This window comes from Cetorhinus maximus, chromosome 13 (assembly GCF_964194155.1).
Source record: "Cetorhinus maximus chromosome 13, sCetMax3.hap1.1, whole genome shotgun sequence".
In the NCBI taxonomy this organism is placed as follows: domain Eukaryota; kingdom Metazoa; phylum Chordata; class Chondrichthyes; order Lamniformes; family Cetorhinidae; genus Cetorhinus; species Cetorhinus maximus.
This window is the reverse complement of record NC_135891.1, coordinates 92,211,155-92,229,064: the sequence shown is the minus strand read 5'-3', so window position 1 is coordinate 92,229,064 and position 17,910 is coordinate 92,211,155. Positions and strand designations below refer to the sequence as shown.

Here is a 17,910-nt window from a genome sequence, read left to right as displayed (position 1 = left end):
CTGAGTTTTTCCAGGTATTTTTGCTTTTGTTCTAGATTTCCATCATCCGCAGTATTTTGCTTTTATCTCAGTATAATGCCATTTGCTATTAAAGCTTCATGTGCATTCCTCACACCCATGCCCCCAAAATCATATACAATTACGGTGCAAGTTATGATACCAGAACTAGTGACCCAAAGGGTCAAATCCTACAATGAATCCAATAGATTGGCTAATTTTCTGATATCAGCCCACAAAAGCTAACATTAAAAAAAGTAGCTCACAACTTTCCCGAGGAGAGAACCTGGCGCTCTATCCAGGCTGGGTGCCCACAAGGCATCAATCCTACACTGTGGTTGATGATGCTCTTAAGAATCCATTTCATTACTTCAAGGCAAAAGCCTTTCCAGTATTACCCAATTTAAGAACAAAAAATTGTATTCTTAACCACCATCTCCCTTTAAAAGTCCAAAATACCTAACAGGTTTTTAAAATGCTTACCTGTTTCTGCAGGGTTCCAAGTTGGTAGTTGAGACTCTCAATCCTCAGGTATGCCTCCTGCAGCTCCTCCCGCGCTGTGCCCACAGCTTTGTCATTTCTATCAGATGCTACCTTAGCATTTTCCAACTGTAAAAGTTAAAAAGTATGCACAGTAAAATCAAAACGAACAGGCTGCAAATGACTTTACCAAATCTATTTGGGTAATCAAAAAAGGGGAGATGTAATAGTATGATTTAACCCTTTAGCTGAATTGCCAGATTGGAATAAGTCCCATTACCTTGGTTTGGAAAGTTTGTTCCAAATCATCCTTGTATTGTTTCACTTGCTCCTCATGTTGTTTCCGCAGGTCCTGCAGGGCGTCTGCTAGTTTGGATTCATAGTCAACCCTCCGTGCAGAGTCAACCTCAACTACACGGCGTTCTTGTCTCTTCTTAGTCTCACGCACTTCCTACATTAAAAAAAGGATACACTTATCAGGATTTGTATCATTGCCTGAAAAGGGCTTTTACAGATTACAAGAGAGCAACTGGAATTTTGTTTAAAAAAGACAAACCATGTGAAAACCAGTTGAAAAAGAGCGCGGAGAGCATGGGGGAGGTCATTTGAAAAAGAGCGTGGATCTTGCAGGCAGGTCAGTTGAAAAAGAGCGTGGGGGAGATAATTTGAAAAAGAGCGTGGAGCTTGAAGGGAGGTCAGTTGAAAAAGAGCATGGAGAGCATGGGGGAGGTCATTTGAAGAAAAGCGCAGAGCTTGAAGGCAGGTCAGTTGAAAAAGAGCGCGGAGATTGAAAATAAAAGGAGGGGAAGCTGAAGAGGACAGGCCAGCGTGTGAGCGGCCATTGTGTGAGTGGCCCAGTGAAGGAGTGGAGCTTTGAGGTTTTGGCTCGAGAGGCTTAGGCGAGCAGAGGCTGAGGACGAGCTTGCTCCCAGTGGGGTAGGGCCGGGTAAAGTCCATTAAGTAAATAAGGAATAGGTAACGGAGGCAGCAGTTGGGGCAGTCGAGTGATCTGAACGCAGCATGTGGAAAGTCATGGACAGCACAATTGTCCCTGGTGACTACACCTGCAGCTCTTGAGAAGCCAAGTTAGGGAGCAGGAGCTGGATGAACTTCGGATCATTCGGGAGGCAGAGGCAGTAATAGACAGGAGTTTCAGGGAGACAGTTACCCCTAAAAGTCAGGAGGCAGGCAGCTGGGTGAATGTCAGGAGAGGGAAGGGGAATAGACAGAAAGAACAGAGCACCCCTGTGGCCGTTCCCATCAACAATAGGTATACTGTTTTGGATACTGTTGGTGGGGATGACCTACCAGGGACAAGTTGTAGTGGTCGCGTCTCTGGCACCGAGGCTGGACCCTCAGCTCAGAAAGGAGGGGGAGGAAAAGAGAGCAGTAGTGATAGGGGATTCTATAGTTAGGGGGACAGATAAGAGGTTCTGTGGGAGAGATCGAGAATCCCGGATGGTCTGTCACCTCCCTGGTGCCAGGGTCCACGATATCTCAGATCGAGTTCTCAGTATTCTCAGGAGGGAGGGTGAGCAGCCAGATGCTGTGGTCCATGTAGGGACCAATGACGTGGATAGGAAGGAGGTGGTCCTGCAAAGAGAGTTTAGGGAGTTAGGTGCAAAGTTGAAGGACAGGACCTCCAAGGTTACGATCTCAGGAGTGCTACCCGTGCCACGTGCTAGTGAGGCTAGAAATAGGAGGATAATGTAGCTAAATACGTGGCTAAGGAGATGGTGCAGGAGGGAGGGCTTCATGTTTCTGGACATTGGACTTTGTTCCAGGGAAGGTGGGACCTGTTCCGACGGGACGGTTTGCACCTGAACTGGAGGGGGACTAACATCCTTGCGGGTAGGTTTGCTAGTGCTGCTCCGGGGCATTTAAACTAGATTTGCAGGGGGGGGGGGAACCAGAGTGTTAGAGCAGATAGTGAGGTGGAGGAGGATAAAGGTCAAGCGAGGAATGCATGTATAGACAGAAATCAAGGGTCTGTACGTGATAGAAATGTTCTCAGGTGCATCTATTTCAATGCAAGGAATATTGTCGGAAAGGCAGATGAGCTTAGGGCGCGGATTGGCACGTGGGATTACGACATTATTGCTATTAGTGAGACTTGGTTGCAGGAGGGGCAGGACTGGCCGCTCAATGTTCCGGGGTTCCGTTGTTTCAGACGTGATAGAGGGGAAGGGATGAAAGGGGGAGGAGTGGCATTACTAGTCAGGGAAAATATCACAGCTGTGCATAAGCAGGACAGCCCGGAGGGCTCGTCTACAGAGGCCATATGGGTGGAGCTTAGGAATGGGAAAGGTGTGACCACACTAATAGGGTTGTATTATAGACCGCCCAATAGTCAGAGAATTGGAGGAGCAACTCTGTAGAGAGATAGCAGACCGATGTAAGAAACAGAAAGTTGTGATAGTAGGAGATTTTAAACTTTCCACATATTGACTGGGACTCCCATACTGTATAAGGGCTGGATGGCTTGGAGTTTGTCAAATGTGTTCAGGAAAGTTTTCTAAATCAATATATAGAGGTACCAACGAGAGAGGATGCAATACTTGATCTCCTATTAGGGAACCAGACAGGTCAGGTGACTGAAGTATGTGTAGGCGAACATTTTGGGTCCAGTGACCACAATGTCATTAGTTTTAAGCTAATTATGGATAAGGATAGGTCTGGTCCTTGAGTTGAGATTCTAAATTGGAGAAAGGCCAATTTTGTGGAAATGAGAAAGGATCTAGGAAGAGTGGATTGGGATAAGTTGTTTTCTGGCAAGGATGTGTTCAGTAAGTGGAAGGCATTCAAAGGCGAAATTTTGAGTGTGCAGAGTTTGCATGTTCCTGTCAGGATTAAAGGCAAAGTTAACAGGCGTAGGGAACCTTGGTTTTTAAGGGATATTGGCGATCTAGTTAAGAAGAAGAGAGGTGTATAGCAGGTATAGGCAACAAGGAGCAAATGAGGTACTTGTAGAGTATAGGAAATTTAAGAAAATACTAAAAAAGGAATCAGGAAGGCAAAAAGAAGACATGAGGTTGCTTTGGCAGATAATGTGAAGGTAAACCCGAAGGGTTTCTACAAGTATATTAAGAGTAAAAGGATAGTAAGAGACACAATTGGTCTCCTTGAAGATCAGTGGTCATCTATGTGTGGAGCCTCACGAGATGGGGGAGATCTTAAACAGTTTTTTTGCATCAGTATTTATTCAGGAAACTGGCATAGTGTATAAGGAAGGAAGGGAAACAAGCAGTAGTGTCGTGGAACATATAGAGTTTAAAGAGGAGGAGGTGCTTGCTGCCTTACAGCGAATAAAGGTAGATAAATCCCCTGGGCCTGACATGATATTCCCTCGGACCTTGAGGGAGACTAGTGTAGAAATTGCAGGGGCCCCGGCAGAATATTTAAAATGTCCTTAGCCACGGGTGAGGTGCCGGAGGATTGGAGGGTAGCTCATGTTGTTCCGTTGTTTAAAAAAGGCTCCAAAAGTAAACCAGGTAATTACAGGCCAGTGAGCCTGACGTCAGTAGTAGGTAAATTATTAGGTGTTCTGAGAGATGGGATATGTAATTATTTGGACAGCCAAGGGCTGATTAAGGATAGTCAGCATGGCTTTGTGCGTGGTAGGTCGTGTTTAACGAACCTTGTAGAGTTTTTCGAGGAGGTTACCAAGAAAGTAGATGAAGGAAAGGCTGTGGATGTTGTCTACATGGACTTTAGTAAGGCCTTTGACAAGGTCCCACATGGGAGGTTAGTTCAGAAGGTTCAGACACTTGGTATCCATGGAGAGGTTGTAAACTGGATTCGAAATTGGCTGTGTGGGAGAAGACAGAGAGTGGTAGTGGATGATTGCTTCTCAGACTGGAGGTCTGTGACTAGTGGTGTGCCTCAGGGATCTGTGCTGGGACCATTGTTGTTTGTTGTCTATATCAATGATTTGGATGATAATGTGGTGAATTGGATCAGCAAGTTTGCTGATGACACTAAGATTGGAGGCGTTGTGGACAGCGAGGAAGGCTTTCAAAGCTTGCAGAGAGATCTGGACCAACTGGAAAAATGGGCCAGAAAATGGCAGATGGAATTTAATGCGGAAAAGTGTGAGGTGTTACATTTTGGAAGGTCAAACCAAAGTAGGACATACACAGTAAATGGTAGGGCACTGAGGAGTGCAGAGGAACAAAGGGATCTGGGAGTTCAGATACATAATTCCCTGAAAGTGGCGTCACAGGTAGACAAGGTTGTAAAGAAAGCTTTTGGCATACTGGCCTTCATAAATCAAAGTATTGAGTATAGGAAAACAAAAACAGAATTACCTGGAAAAACTCAGCAGGTCTGGCAGCATCGGTGGAGAAGAAAAGAGTCGACGTTTCGGGTCCACGCGACCCTTCAAAAGAACTGAAGTATAGTTAGGAGAGGGGTGAAATATAAGCTGGTTTAAGGTGGGGGAGCGGGGGGAGAGAAGTTGAGGGTGGGGTGGTTGTAGGGACAAGCAAGCAGTGATAGGAGCAGATAATCAAAAGATGTCACAGACAAAAGGACCAAAGAGGTGTTGAAGGTGGTGATATTATCTAAGAAAAGTGCTAATTAAGAATGGATGGCAGGACACTCAAGGTTGCTGTACCTTGAGTGTCCTGCCATCCATTCTTAATTAGCACTTTTCTTAGATAATATCACCACCTTCAACACCTCTTTGATCCTTTTGTCTGTGACATCTTTTGATTATCTGCTCCTATCACTGCTTGCTTGTCCCTACAACCACCCCACCCTCAACTTCTCTCCCCCCGCCCCCCACCTTAAACCAGCTTATATTTCACCCCTCCCCTAACGATACTTCAGTTCTGTTGAAGGGTCGCGTGGACCCGAAACGTCGACTCTTTTCTTCTCCACCGATGCTACCAGACCTGCTGAGTTTTTCCAGGTAATTCTGTTTTTGTTTTGGATTTCCAGCATCCGCAGTAGTTTTTTGTTTTTATCTATTGAGTATAGGAGTTGGGATGTTATGGTGAGGTTGTATAAGACATTGGTGAGGCCAACTTTGGAGTATTGTGTGCAGTTCTGGTCGCCTAACTACAGGAAGGATATCAGTAAGATTGAGTGTGTAGAGAAGATTTACTAGGATGTTGCCGGGTCTTAAGGAGTTGAGTTACAGGGAAAGATTAAACAGGTTAGGACTTTATTCCTTGGAGCGTAGAAGAATATGGGGAGATTTGATAGAAGTTTACAAAATTATGAGGGATATAGACAGAGTAAATGCGAGTAGGCTCTTTCCACTTAGATTAGGAGAGATAAACACAAGAGGACATGGCGTTAGGGTGAAAGGGGAAAGGTTTAGGGGGAACTTCTTCACTCAGAGTGGTGAGAGTGTGGAACGAGCTACCATCTGACGTGGTAAATGCAGGCTCACTCTTAAGTTTTAAGAATAAATTGGATAGATACATAGATGGGAGAGGTCTGGAGGGTTATGGACTAGGTACAGGTCAATGGGACTAGCGGAATAATATTTCGGCACAGACTAGAAGGGCCGAATGGTCTGTTTTCTGTGCTGTAGTGTTCTATGGTTCATGTGCACTGTTGGCACGAGTTTGAACTAGTGGTAATTTCTACATACCATAGATAAGTACTCCATCATAACAAAGGGAAAACCCCTTAAAGGCATGACAAGTTTTAATTGTATGGAAGTTCAAATGAGGAAAAATTTAACTTTCCAAAATTTGCAACAAGTATCAAAATTTCTAAAGTCCTGGAAGTTCATAGTAAATCCAAGGTGCATACATTCTTCCTGATGTAGAGAGAATAGCCAGTTACTCCAGAAAGGGATAAATGCTAACCCTACAGGTTAATTATAATTGTAGAATATTTACAGGAATATAAAGGGCATTATTTTTGAAAGTTGCAAGGAATAGTCAGCATCTTAAAAAATGGTTAGCTCCAAAAATAAAAGGAAATAAAACAATCATACCTCTTCAAACACACTTTTCCTGAATGACAGTTCCTCAGTTAAGCTTTGACACTGATTCTCCAGGTCGACTCGCATTAGTGTCTCCTCTTCCAACTGCTTTTTGGCAGCAGCCAGGGAACTTTCAGCCTAAAGTTAGTTCCAAAAATTAACTTTTGTGCAGTCAAAACAGTTTAGAGATTCAAAAGTCTATTACTCTCAAGTACCACACAAAAGTCACCCCAGTATGATTCTCAAGTTAAGTTAGTCATTTCAGATAGATCAGGAGAGAGTGTTCTACAACTGTGTTCCTGGGATAGGAACAAAAAAAAAGCACAAAAATGTTGCATTTCTACTATCAGAGCACATTTGGGGAACGTTACTAGAAAGCTGATAACATGAGAATTGTATTGAGTTCAATTCTAATTTTCTCTATCATTAAATAGTTCACCAACACCAAGAATAAACACTTGGGCAAGATAAGATAGGCTTGATGCACCCAAGTAATGTGCCAATGCTTTCAAGAGAGCAACAGCTAGAGGGAAAATTAGAGAAACAATTCCTTGGCTACTCAATACTAAAGTGTCCAAAATACCAAAACATCCCCGAACACACAACTAAAGGTTACAAATTAATACCAAGCATGAATAGATGGACAAGTGAGCAAAAAGGATAAAGGAAATTAATGGTTGACAATCAATCCAGTCTTTTCTTAGCATCACACTTTACAAAGTATGTTAAAATTAACAAATTAACAGAAACTTAGAACATCTAATCAACAGCTTAAAAAGGTACAACAGAAAAAAAGTTTGCAGAATTCAGATACCATCTCTCACTCCATGTCTTAGCACTTTCAAACAGAACAGCATCCTCCTCCCACCAGCCTTTTCATTCTAGATAACTCACCCCCCTCATTTCATACCTTAGCAAGCTGTGAACGCAAGTCAGCCAGTTCTGCTTCCAAATGACGGTTTTCACTGACAGCAGTGTTAAGTGCAGCTTCATTTTTATGATAGGTCAATTCAAAATCTTTCAACCGAGCCTGTGCTGTTATCAGGTCATTATCTTTCTTCTTGTAACTGCAAGAGAAAAATAGCAGATTCTAATAATATAGAAATAGTGTTTCATTGCCTCAATATAGAAATAACAGTTTTGATCAAATAAAATCATCTCATGCAAACATTCAAGTAGAAACACTAGTCAAAGCCACATTGATATAAAATATTGGATTTAAGCTCATTTTAAACTAATAATTACACGGAGGAAGTTGCAAAGCAAAAGCGCAAAGTTTGCTAGAACATAATAGCTCTGTCATCACCTTTAAAAGGGGAGTGCAACACTTCCAACCAGCGATTATATTATGCTGTCCTTAATCAAAAGGCAGCCACTTGGTCACTTCCATCCATATTTAAAGGAATATTTTATCCAAGGATAAGAATACATGCAATTAAAAATATTTCCAATTATTCACATTAGAAATTTACAGACTGAAGATAGGGCAAGTATGAATTTTTGGGCTGTAAGACTATGATCAACCTGTATTAATAGTTTCTTCCAATAGAGGTCATACAAGTAACATTCCCTGAAATTTGATCCTGCAATACTGGCCCATCCAAAAAAAAAATCACTTTTGATTACATATATTCCAAAAAAAAATTAGATTTAAAAACCATGCTCAAATATCAGACACTAATAGTGAACTATGGTTTTGTTTAAAAAGTGTGCAGAAAGCATCTTTGTGTATATGTTATGTAGACCACTAGACATCAGTAACAGTCACAAGTGCACTTGCCACAAACCAAGAATAGAATTGTTCCTAGATCAATCCTCTGGCAGTCTATAGAAAAACATTTGCCACAGTAACCCTACTTTCAACAAAATGTCATTATAAAAAGATTTAAAGAGGAGCAAGCAATATTGGGAGGAAGGAATTTTTTTCAGTCTGTGTCACGGTTTTCATGACAGCTTTCGATGAGAAAGACTGAATAGCAGTACTCAGCTGCTAGCAGTTAATAGTCATTCTACATGCAATCTCAAGTGCAACTGCAATCATGACTGGCACCATGAAAGAAAAGCACAAATAAAAAAATTTCATTAACAAAACAGCAAATTACAACAACTAAAAGAACAGATCAGACACCTTCTATCCAGAGAGCACAAAAACAAAAGGTCTGGACCTGCACCATCACTTAAGGATTCAAAACTTAGGGAAGCTTAAAAAAGGAGTGGAGAGAAAAAAAAACCCACATATTAAATAGAACAACTCAGCAAACAATAGGAAATGACTAAATGATACAGGAGTCAGAGAAGCAGAAAAATCAAAGAAACAAAATAAGGCACAAGTGACAAGACCTAAAAAGAGGGATAGACTAATAGAATGGGGAGCATTAAAAACATGCAGCAGTAACTCTTTCGAGTACATTCACAGTTCTTGACTTTTTTTTTTGTTCAAAGTCCTGGAGTGGGACATGAACCCACAACCTTCTGACTCAAAGGTGAGGGTGCTATGAACTGAGCCACAGCTGACACCTCAACATGCAGCAGATGATGTCCAAAAGGCTGAGGGAATAAAATGAGCAGGATGACATCATTAGCAGCCATCCAACCAGAGTGAAGATAGGCACCTACACCTCTAACCTGCTCCACACCAAAAACACCAGCATGCCATCGCACTTGCATTTATATTGGAGCTTTTCACATCCCCAGGACGCCCCAAAGCATCACTAAACTATTCAATTACTTGAAAGGCAACTAGAAGAATAGTGGCTACATCTGCAAATGACACCCAACATGCACACACTGCTCCACAAAAAAGTTAACATTTGAAATGTTAACTGGTTCTCTCCCTGTGTGAATTGTAGCATAGTGGTAACATTACTGGGCTAGTAATCTAGAGGCCCAGGCTAATGCCCCAGAGATAAGAGTTCAAATCCTATCCTAACAGCTGGTGGAATTTAGTCAATTAATTAATCCGGAATAAGAAGATGGTCTCAGTAACAGTGATCATGAAACTACTGGCTAGTCATCAAAAACCACCTGGTTCACCAATATCCTTCAGGGAAGGATATGCTATCCTTAAGCCAGTTGGGCCTACAGTATTCCCAACAAAAGCAACATGGGCAACTCTTATGACTACTAGCCACGTTGCTCTTGGATGCTCATTGTATCAATGACCTCCTTCATTGAAACCATTCTATGAAACAAATTGGTGCTTTCATTTGGATTTCACCATAAGAATCCTGAAAAGGGACCAGAGTCCATCACTGAACCCATTACTGCAACAGTTAAATTAGTCTTCCCATTTCAAACTTAGGCAGACTGAAGAGACTTTATCGATCCAACAATTGCCACCAAGCAAACTGCACAACTACTGATTACAAATGATTCACAACAGCAATGCCTAACAAGTGTGCAGTCTGCTTTAACACAGTGGTACCACACTTTACAACCTGAGAATTTATTGCCGTTTGGGTACTACAGACATCACATGAAAGATTTGTTAAAATAAACTGATACTTTAACGTCCTGTCAAACCCAAACCCTCCCTACAAAGACAAAGTTTCCAGGAATGCAGTTGAACAGAAAAAGTATAAACCAAGAAACAAAATGGGATCACAGCTTTCTATAAAGTTTCCTTGATTGGGTATGACTGAGAGGAAAGTAATGTAGATTATGAGTAAGATTTAAAGATAACATCTTTTTCATTTCCCTCCTTTATGTACCAAAGGTCAATCCTCAAAGTAATAATTCAAGGCCATGTCCAGGGAAAAAGGAGTGTCCCAATGTGAGTTGATCTTGCAGCAGACAAAACACATATCCAATCAAGTCTCCTCCAGCCCATGAGAAATCCATGGCTTGATTGCCAGATGCAATCTATTGTAAACCTAGATCTTCCAAACTGTAAATGGAAGTGGCTGCTGAGGAGGCCATGGTCTAATTGAAAAGTGGACATCAGCTTCATGGAGGACCTGGATTAAGCAGTTGGTAATAAGTAAACCTGGAACGTTGCAAGGTGGCTATGTAACAAGCTGCTGAGTGTACATTTTTAATCGAATAGCTGATGCAAAAACAAACTATAGCAACAGCTGTTAGAGAGACTACCTACAAGTGCACACATTCATATATCCCAGGCATGGTACACACCATGAATGGGCTAGAGAATCAAACAGCTGCCACTGACATTCTGTCCACGTTCCATGGGATATCCATGTCCAAGTTGGCAAACACTAATTACTAATCATGCCATTCTCAACACCAGACATCTACAATGATCAACTGAGGTGTCAGCTGTGGCTCAGTTCATAGCACCCTCGCCTTTGAATCAGAAGGTTGTGGGTTCATGTCCCACTCCCGGAAACCAAGAACTGTGAATGTACTCGAAAGAGTTACAATCTGTGACTGTTGATAACTCGAAAGAGTTACAATGATCAACTACTAACTTGCAACTGGGTTTGGGGGAAAGAATAAGAAGGGTTCTTTCAGAAGAACGTAGCTCAAATGGGCAATTACAACAAACTATGTCCCCTTTAAATCCATGACATTGCCATGGTTGAATCCTTCACCATCAGTATGCTGGGGGGCAAAGTTCACATTGCTCACCTATAGCTTCACATCTCAGGTTTTCAGGTGCCTATAGCCCCATGCCCCCAATCATTACAGATACAACAGAAGGTAAGCTACCAATGGCCAAAGTGGTATATTTTTATAAAAACAAAAAACTACTGCAGATGCTGGAAACCCAAAATAAAAACAGAATTACCTGGAAAAACTCAGCAGGTCTTATGCCCTGTCAGTCTTTCCACCCCACCCCCACTAGAGCTGTACCTTGAGTGTCCTGCCATCCATTCTTAATTAGCACATTCTCTTAGATAATATCACCACCTTTAACACATCTTTGTTCCTTTGTCTGTGACATCTTTTGATTATCTGCTCCTATCACTGCTTGCTTGTCCCTACTACCACCCCCCCACCCCCAACTTCTCTCCCCCCACCCCACCTTAAACCAGCTTATATTTCACCCCTCTCCTAACATTACTCAGTTCTGCTGAAGGGTCATGAGGACTCAAAATGTCAACTCTTTTCTTCTCTGCCGATGCTGCCAGACCTGCTGAGTTTTTCCAGGTAATTCTGTTTTTGTTTTGGTATATTTTTATGTTGACCGAAAACTACACCTTGGAACAATTGAGTTATGAATTAATGAATAATGCTATATGACAATTTCCATTTCCCCCAGGCAAAGAACGTCTGATAATTCACAACATCCACCCAAAAGTCTAGACCCAGAGAGCAGCTATCAAAAGCTGTTGGTTCCAATAAGGAGTAGAAACGCAAAATATCACTATTTGCATTATTGAAGAGTTGCAGAGTGATCTGCGCATTTCCATTATTGTCTATGTTTATTTTTATCTTCCCTCTAAGGGATCAGTCTTCACGGATTTCAAAAAAATCAAAGCAATAATCGATAGACATTAGAAACCAATGGGAGTTGGAATCACGCTACAGCCGCCCTCCCCATTCAAATCGTCCAGTACCATTAACGCGCTTCAGAAAGGATCCATCTTTGCCAGGAACGCAGTTAACGGCAGGAAACCAATGCAGATCTTGGCTAGTTACTAAAGCCCATAAAAAAACACATGGACAAATTTGAACGAACTAAACATGCTTCGAATTCCAACTGGAGTAGCTAGAAAAAAAACACTAAGCTCAGTTGTAGTCGGTTTTCGCTAGCCACAACGAATAGGTCTGCACGTTTAACAACTGAAAAGCTACAAAGTTCTGAGAAACTCTCTCCCCTCCTCCCCGCCCCCGCCCGATGAATATCCAAAAAAGCCGGAAACGAACATATTGAGTTCGGTTTCATTGCGTTTCCTGTTATAGCGTGATCTCCCCAACATCAAAGCCACGAACGCAAATTAGATTACGCTGCTGCATTGTAACAGATTGAAGACATTATATTTGTATCTATTACATTTGTATCAAATGGAAACGGATTTTATCCATGCTTTAGGTTATTTTCGAATTGTTTCGAGAAGATACTTTTTAAAAAATTTGTCCACAATGGTTATAATTTGTGCTTTATTATTTTATCCAGGTCTATCCATGAGTCTTGTATACACTGCAAACGACATTTCAGAAATATTAAAAACTGGGTCCGATAAGAGGAACTGATTTTTTCCAAGGACATCGCGATATCCGGATAGAAAGAAAAAAAACTGCGATTATGATCGAATCCTAGTAACGTCCTAATGACTCTAGCACGCCAACTTGATCAATATTAGGTACATGTAAGTGAACTCAGGACACGTTTCCTAAATTTCTCTCCAAATGTATTGTTCTATCCAGCGCGGAAACATTGGGCGTGTTCATTCGTTTCCACTGAGGTTAGGTCTCGAGCACAAAGGATTGAGGCGTCGTTAACAGGACCATCAGCACAACGCATAGGGGCGGGAGAAAGGAAGGCGTATCAAATCAGTGATAATTTACAAGTCATCCAGATGGGTCCCAAAAAATTAATAGAAAACATGTAGTTTTGGTCGAATCCGAAATCTCTCTATGGAGTACCATTCACATTTGCAGTTCAAATATGAATCCTATCAAATTCGGGCAGAGAAAAACAGATGTGCATCAACAATGGAACCTCAAAATGGCGATGTAATTTTTAAAATGCTGATCCGTCATCACATCAACTAGACCGGGAAACTAGAAGATAGAGCTGGTTCTGTGTGTTATTGTTACTGTCCAATACAAACAATGGTTCCCATCTATAGTGAAAAAAGCACTTTAAGTTTGGTCAATTTTCAGCTGAGAGAGAAATGTCTAGTCGGCGGCCACTCAAATCTGCTCCACCACTCAATAAGATCATGGCTGATTTGACTGTAACCTCAATTCCAACCCCTGAATCCACATTTGAAGTGCTGTAACCTGCAAGGTTAAGGATCAGGTGCAGGAAAGTGGAATTTAAATGAATGGCCAGTTTCTTTTTTTCTCTTTTTGGCTGGCAGACAGTGGGCTGAATGGCCTCTTTCTGCAGCATAACTTTTCTATAGCTCCACCTTCCTCCCCCCATAACCTTTCAACCCCTCATCAAGAATCTACCTACCTCTGCCTTAAAAATATTTAAAGAGTCGGCTTCCACCGCCTTTTGAGGAAGAGTTCCAAAGACAACCCTGGGCAAAAATTTCTCATGTCTTAAATGGGTAAGCCCTCATTTTTAAAACAGTGATCCATGTGGAAGGACAAGGGAGACAGAGCAATGCAAGTTCTCCTGCTAATCTGCAGAAGCAAATGTAAAAAGATTTCCAACATGCAGCCAAGATGGCCATTTCTCCATTCAGAAGTAAAAGCAGGTGATCATGACTTGTGTGGGCAAAAAGAATCAGTTTCAACTACAGGATACATTTTTGTGACATAGCTCACAACAATGCAAATCTATGATTAAGGAAAATACTGCAGATGCTGGAAATCTGAAAAACAACAAAAATGCTGGAAAAACTCAGCAGGCTCTGAAGAAGAATCATGCGGACTCGAAACATTAATTGTCTTTCTCGCCACAGATACTGTCAGACCTGCGGGGTTTTTCCAGCATTTTTTGTTTTTGTAACACTACACATTTAGTGGCTCTCTACTTTCTCCTCCACTCTGTCCCTCTCCAAGTTTCATAACCTTCCAGGTATACATTGCTAATGGAAATGATGAAGCAGGACCGAAATTATCAACTTTGAAAATGTTATCTATATAAAAAAATTGAACCACAAGTCAGTCTTGCATTACCTACAACACTTGCACATCATGAGGTTTGACAGTCTAATTATTCCGACTCAACTACATTTGACACCTCCTATTTTAAGAAGCTCAAATAGAATTTTTGATAATGAATTATGTTTTTGTCTGTTGGCTTCCTAATGTATTATCCAAGAGGGCTAGAACTGCTCCAGTTTCAGGTAGAGCAGGCCAAAAGGGTTCTTCTAATTTACACCTGGCCTCTCCAGAAGGCTAGGCTAAGAAACAAAATGCAGAATTGCAGGCAAGAGCAACTATCCATTAAAAAACATATTGGGGAGAATGCCATGTCCTTGAGTGTGCACAGAAGCACTCTAGTCATTAAGATGGGAATTCATTTTATGGGTAAGGAACCAGTCAGTGTATATTTCCAGTAGCAAGGATAGGCCCACAGATGCTTAATCAGACAAGAGTAGGTGCAAAAGCTCCATTCTCTTGTGTAGGGAAAGGCTTTCCATCTGACTTACACAAACTCACTTTTGGACACAAATCCCAGATGCTATAATTCTAGAGTGAAACCCATTACAGTGGAAACTAAAATTGTATGAGGTATTTGAACAAACCTCAGCTGGAAAACTCATCTGACAGTATTTGATATGTTTCATCAAATCTAATCTTCAAACATAACCTGAGAAATTGAAGTTCACCACCCACCCCTCCACAAAATAGTGAAAAATCGATTCAGTGCCACCATTCCCCGTATTCATTATCAATTATGCTGAAATACAAAAGGAAATTAGATATGGAAAAGGGAACTAATTGCATATGGGGAACAAAATTCACTAGACAGAGCAACTCATTGAGAGATTTGTATTCTCTCTCCATCTTCAGGTGCTACAACATCAGCTGCTGCCTTCACAGACTGACAACACCCACTTCCAAGACAACCAAAGAATGGACATGTCACTAAAGGTTCCTGCACTGTGGTCCTAATTCCTACCTTCATACATAGCAAGAGCTCTGCTAAAAGATTAAGCATCATTCACTTCAATCTGTTTTAACTTTTAAAAATCAGCTAAACATAGGTTGAAGGCAATTGCACCACATAGTGATCAGCACTTAAAGTCCTTAATTAGGAGAGAAAAAGAATGATGCAAAAAGCTCTAAATTCTCCAATACACATTGTAAACAAAGCTTAACCCCAAAAAGATAAATACAGCATCCTGCAAATATTTTACAGCATTACTACTGCATTCCAGAAGTAACTGCCATATCCTCACTGAGTGTACACCATGTGAATCTGTACACCTCATCCTTAAATTCTAAGTCCTAGAAAATTAACCCAATTAAAATTGGAACCACATGAATGTAATACACAGATCATACTGTTGTATGAGCAGCTTTGGAGAAAAAGCTTGCAAGCATTGATAATTACTACCTTCCCAATCAGAGGTTTTTAGAAACACTATAGCTGAACAAAAGTTAGCCCAGACACCCCGCACCAAAACATCAATCACAATTGCCAAATTAATACTGTCAAATTTTTGGCAAGCAAATACATAATATTTTATATGCAACTTTATCATCAAGAGTGCATCAGGCTAAACACTGACAACTGGTTCAGTTTTTTGACTCAAAATGCTGTGGCAGAACATCTTCAATTCTGACAGAACAATGAAGTTACATGAAACAAAGACCTATATTCTTAGGATTTAGAAAAATCAGATATGATCAAATTTAAATGTATAAAATCCCTAAAGAGGGTTTGACAGGTTAAATTCAGAGAGGCAATGTCCTTTGACTGGAGAGTCTAAAACTAGGGATCATAAACTCAGGATAAGGGCCAGATATTTACAATCATACAATAACAGAGCAGACAGCCATTTGGCCCATCAGTTGCAGCAGCTCTTTCAAAGAGCAATCTAGTTAACTCTATTCCACCACAAACCTGTTTTTTCTCCTTCTGTATTTATCTAATTCCCTTCTGAAGGCTAGTACTGAACCATTCTAATAAGCAGCATATTCCAAATTCCCACTGCTCATTTTAGTTTTTTTGCCAACTCTTAAATCTGTACCCAGTCATCAGGGAGTAAATAAAGACAACTATCTAAGGTTAGCCTTAGGACTAAACAGAAATTTCTTCACTTGGGCGGGTCATGAATCATTACAACACCCAAGAGCTGGTGAAACTCACTATATATACTTAAGACCAGAGACTGATAGATTTTTTGGGCACTTAGGGAACAAAGGGATATGGAGATAGGGTGGGAATGTGGAACAGAGGAAACTCTTTTCGAGTTATCAACAGTCACAGATTGCAACTCTTTCGAGTACAATCACAGTTCTTGGTTTCCAGGAGTGGGACATGAACCCACAACCCTCTGATTCAAAGGCGAGGGTGCTATGAACTGAGCCACAGCTGACACCTCAATGGAACAGAGGAAGACGGCCACCACAATCTTATTAGTCAAAAAGCTATATAATCTACTCATTCTCCTATTATGATTCTATCAAATGTACATCACAAAGCAACATTTAAAGGGTCAGTCTTGGTCAATAGTAGCTCAGTAACAGTAATAGTTTGATCACAAAGATGGGTAGCGAAACATTCCTACAACTTACACAATTAGCAGTTAAGGAAACTCAGACTAAACACTTCTATAAAATTATTACAGATTATATTAAGGCAACTGGCATAACCAATAATAGTTAACTGATGTTTACAGTACAAGTCAGGGGAAGGGAATGGAATTGTACATAGGCAATGTTTGCCTGTCGGGAATAGGTGATTAACAATTTTAAACAAAGTGTGAATTTCAAAAATATTTAAATAGCTAGTTAAAAAATAGTAAGGGAATTTTTATATTAAAAAATACACAAAAATGAAACTTTTACAGATACAAAAGACTCATTTACTCTCTCCTCAAAGCAGTTACACCGTGTAGGTTGACAACTGAACCTCAATAAACGGTATGGAGAAAAAACACGTGAAAAGATGCAGTTTTACACCAACAGACAATTAGACAAGTTCACGTTAAGGCTGGCATTACATATGCTACTTTACTTTTTGCCGAGTTCATCCAGCTCCGCCTTGCTCTTCCCCAGTTCGATCTGCAGCTTCGCCTTTTCCCGGGCCGTTTCGTCCAGCAGTCTCCGAGTGTCCGCCAGCTCGGTCTCATACATGGACTTGATGCCGGTCAACTCACGGGTCGTCACCTCTTCCTTCTCGGAGATCTTAAGCTGCAGAACGCTATTCTCGCACTCCAGGGAGCGCACCTTGTCGATGTAGACGGCCAGGCGGTCATTGAGGTTCTTCAGCTCTTCTTTCTCCTGAATTCGGGTGATCCGAGTCGGGCTCAGAGGCGTTTGGGCCGCACTGGCCCGCGTATGCTTTTGGGCCGGAGTGGTTGACATGGCTATAAAACTTTCCGGTAATTACCTGGTTTAATAATAGTTCAGTCTCGTACCGATCCTTAAGGAGCCGTGCTGCCAAACCCCTTTTATTCAATGAACTAGAAAATGGCGCCGCTATCATGTGGCCGTCGACCGGGTGGGGGGGGGTGGGGGAGGACTTTGATGCGATGCATGCCGGGAATTGTAGTCCTATTACTTTACGCCTTTTCTACTGTTTTCCAGGGCATTAACCACCGGCCTCCTCAGATCACGACGTGTGTTATTGCCTTGCATCATCGACAGCCATGAATTTTCTCCATGAGTTGAAGTTTGTATTCTGCGGCCCCAGGGCTAAGGCCAGGTAGACTACAAATCCCAGCATGCCGTGCGTG

General features: G+C 41.4%; 1 protein-coding gene across 3 annotated transcripts in view; it reads right to left on the bottom strand.

The window, feature by feature from the left end:
• lmnb2 (lamin B2) overlaps positions 1-17,666 on the bottom strand; it is a 34,045-nt gene extending 16,379 nt beyond the window's left edge. The window contains exons 1-5 of one of the 3 annotated variants that reach the window (XM_078555781.1): positions 17,190-17,666; positions 7,329-7,485; positions 6,431-6,556; positions 758-928; positions 481-606 (exon numbers count right to left, since the gene is read on the bottom strand). In XM_078555781.1, the coding sequence (XP_078411907.1) occupies positions 481-606; positions 758-928; positions 6,431-6,556; positions 7,329-7,485; positions 17,190-17,539 (930 nt within the window). In that variant the 5' untranslated portion in view covers positions 17,540-17,666. Of the gene's footprint in view, positions 1-480; positions 607-757; positions 929-6,430; positions 6,557-7,328; positions 7,486-7,724; positions 7,862-9,043; positions 9,493-17,189 lie in introns of those variants that run through there. The other 2 variants (XM_078555782.1, XM_078555783.1) reach the window with 2 other exon arrangements.
• Between the last annotated feature and the right edge of the window lie 244 nt (positions 17,667-17,910).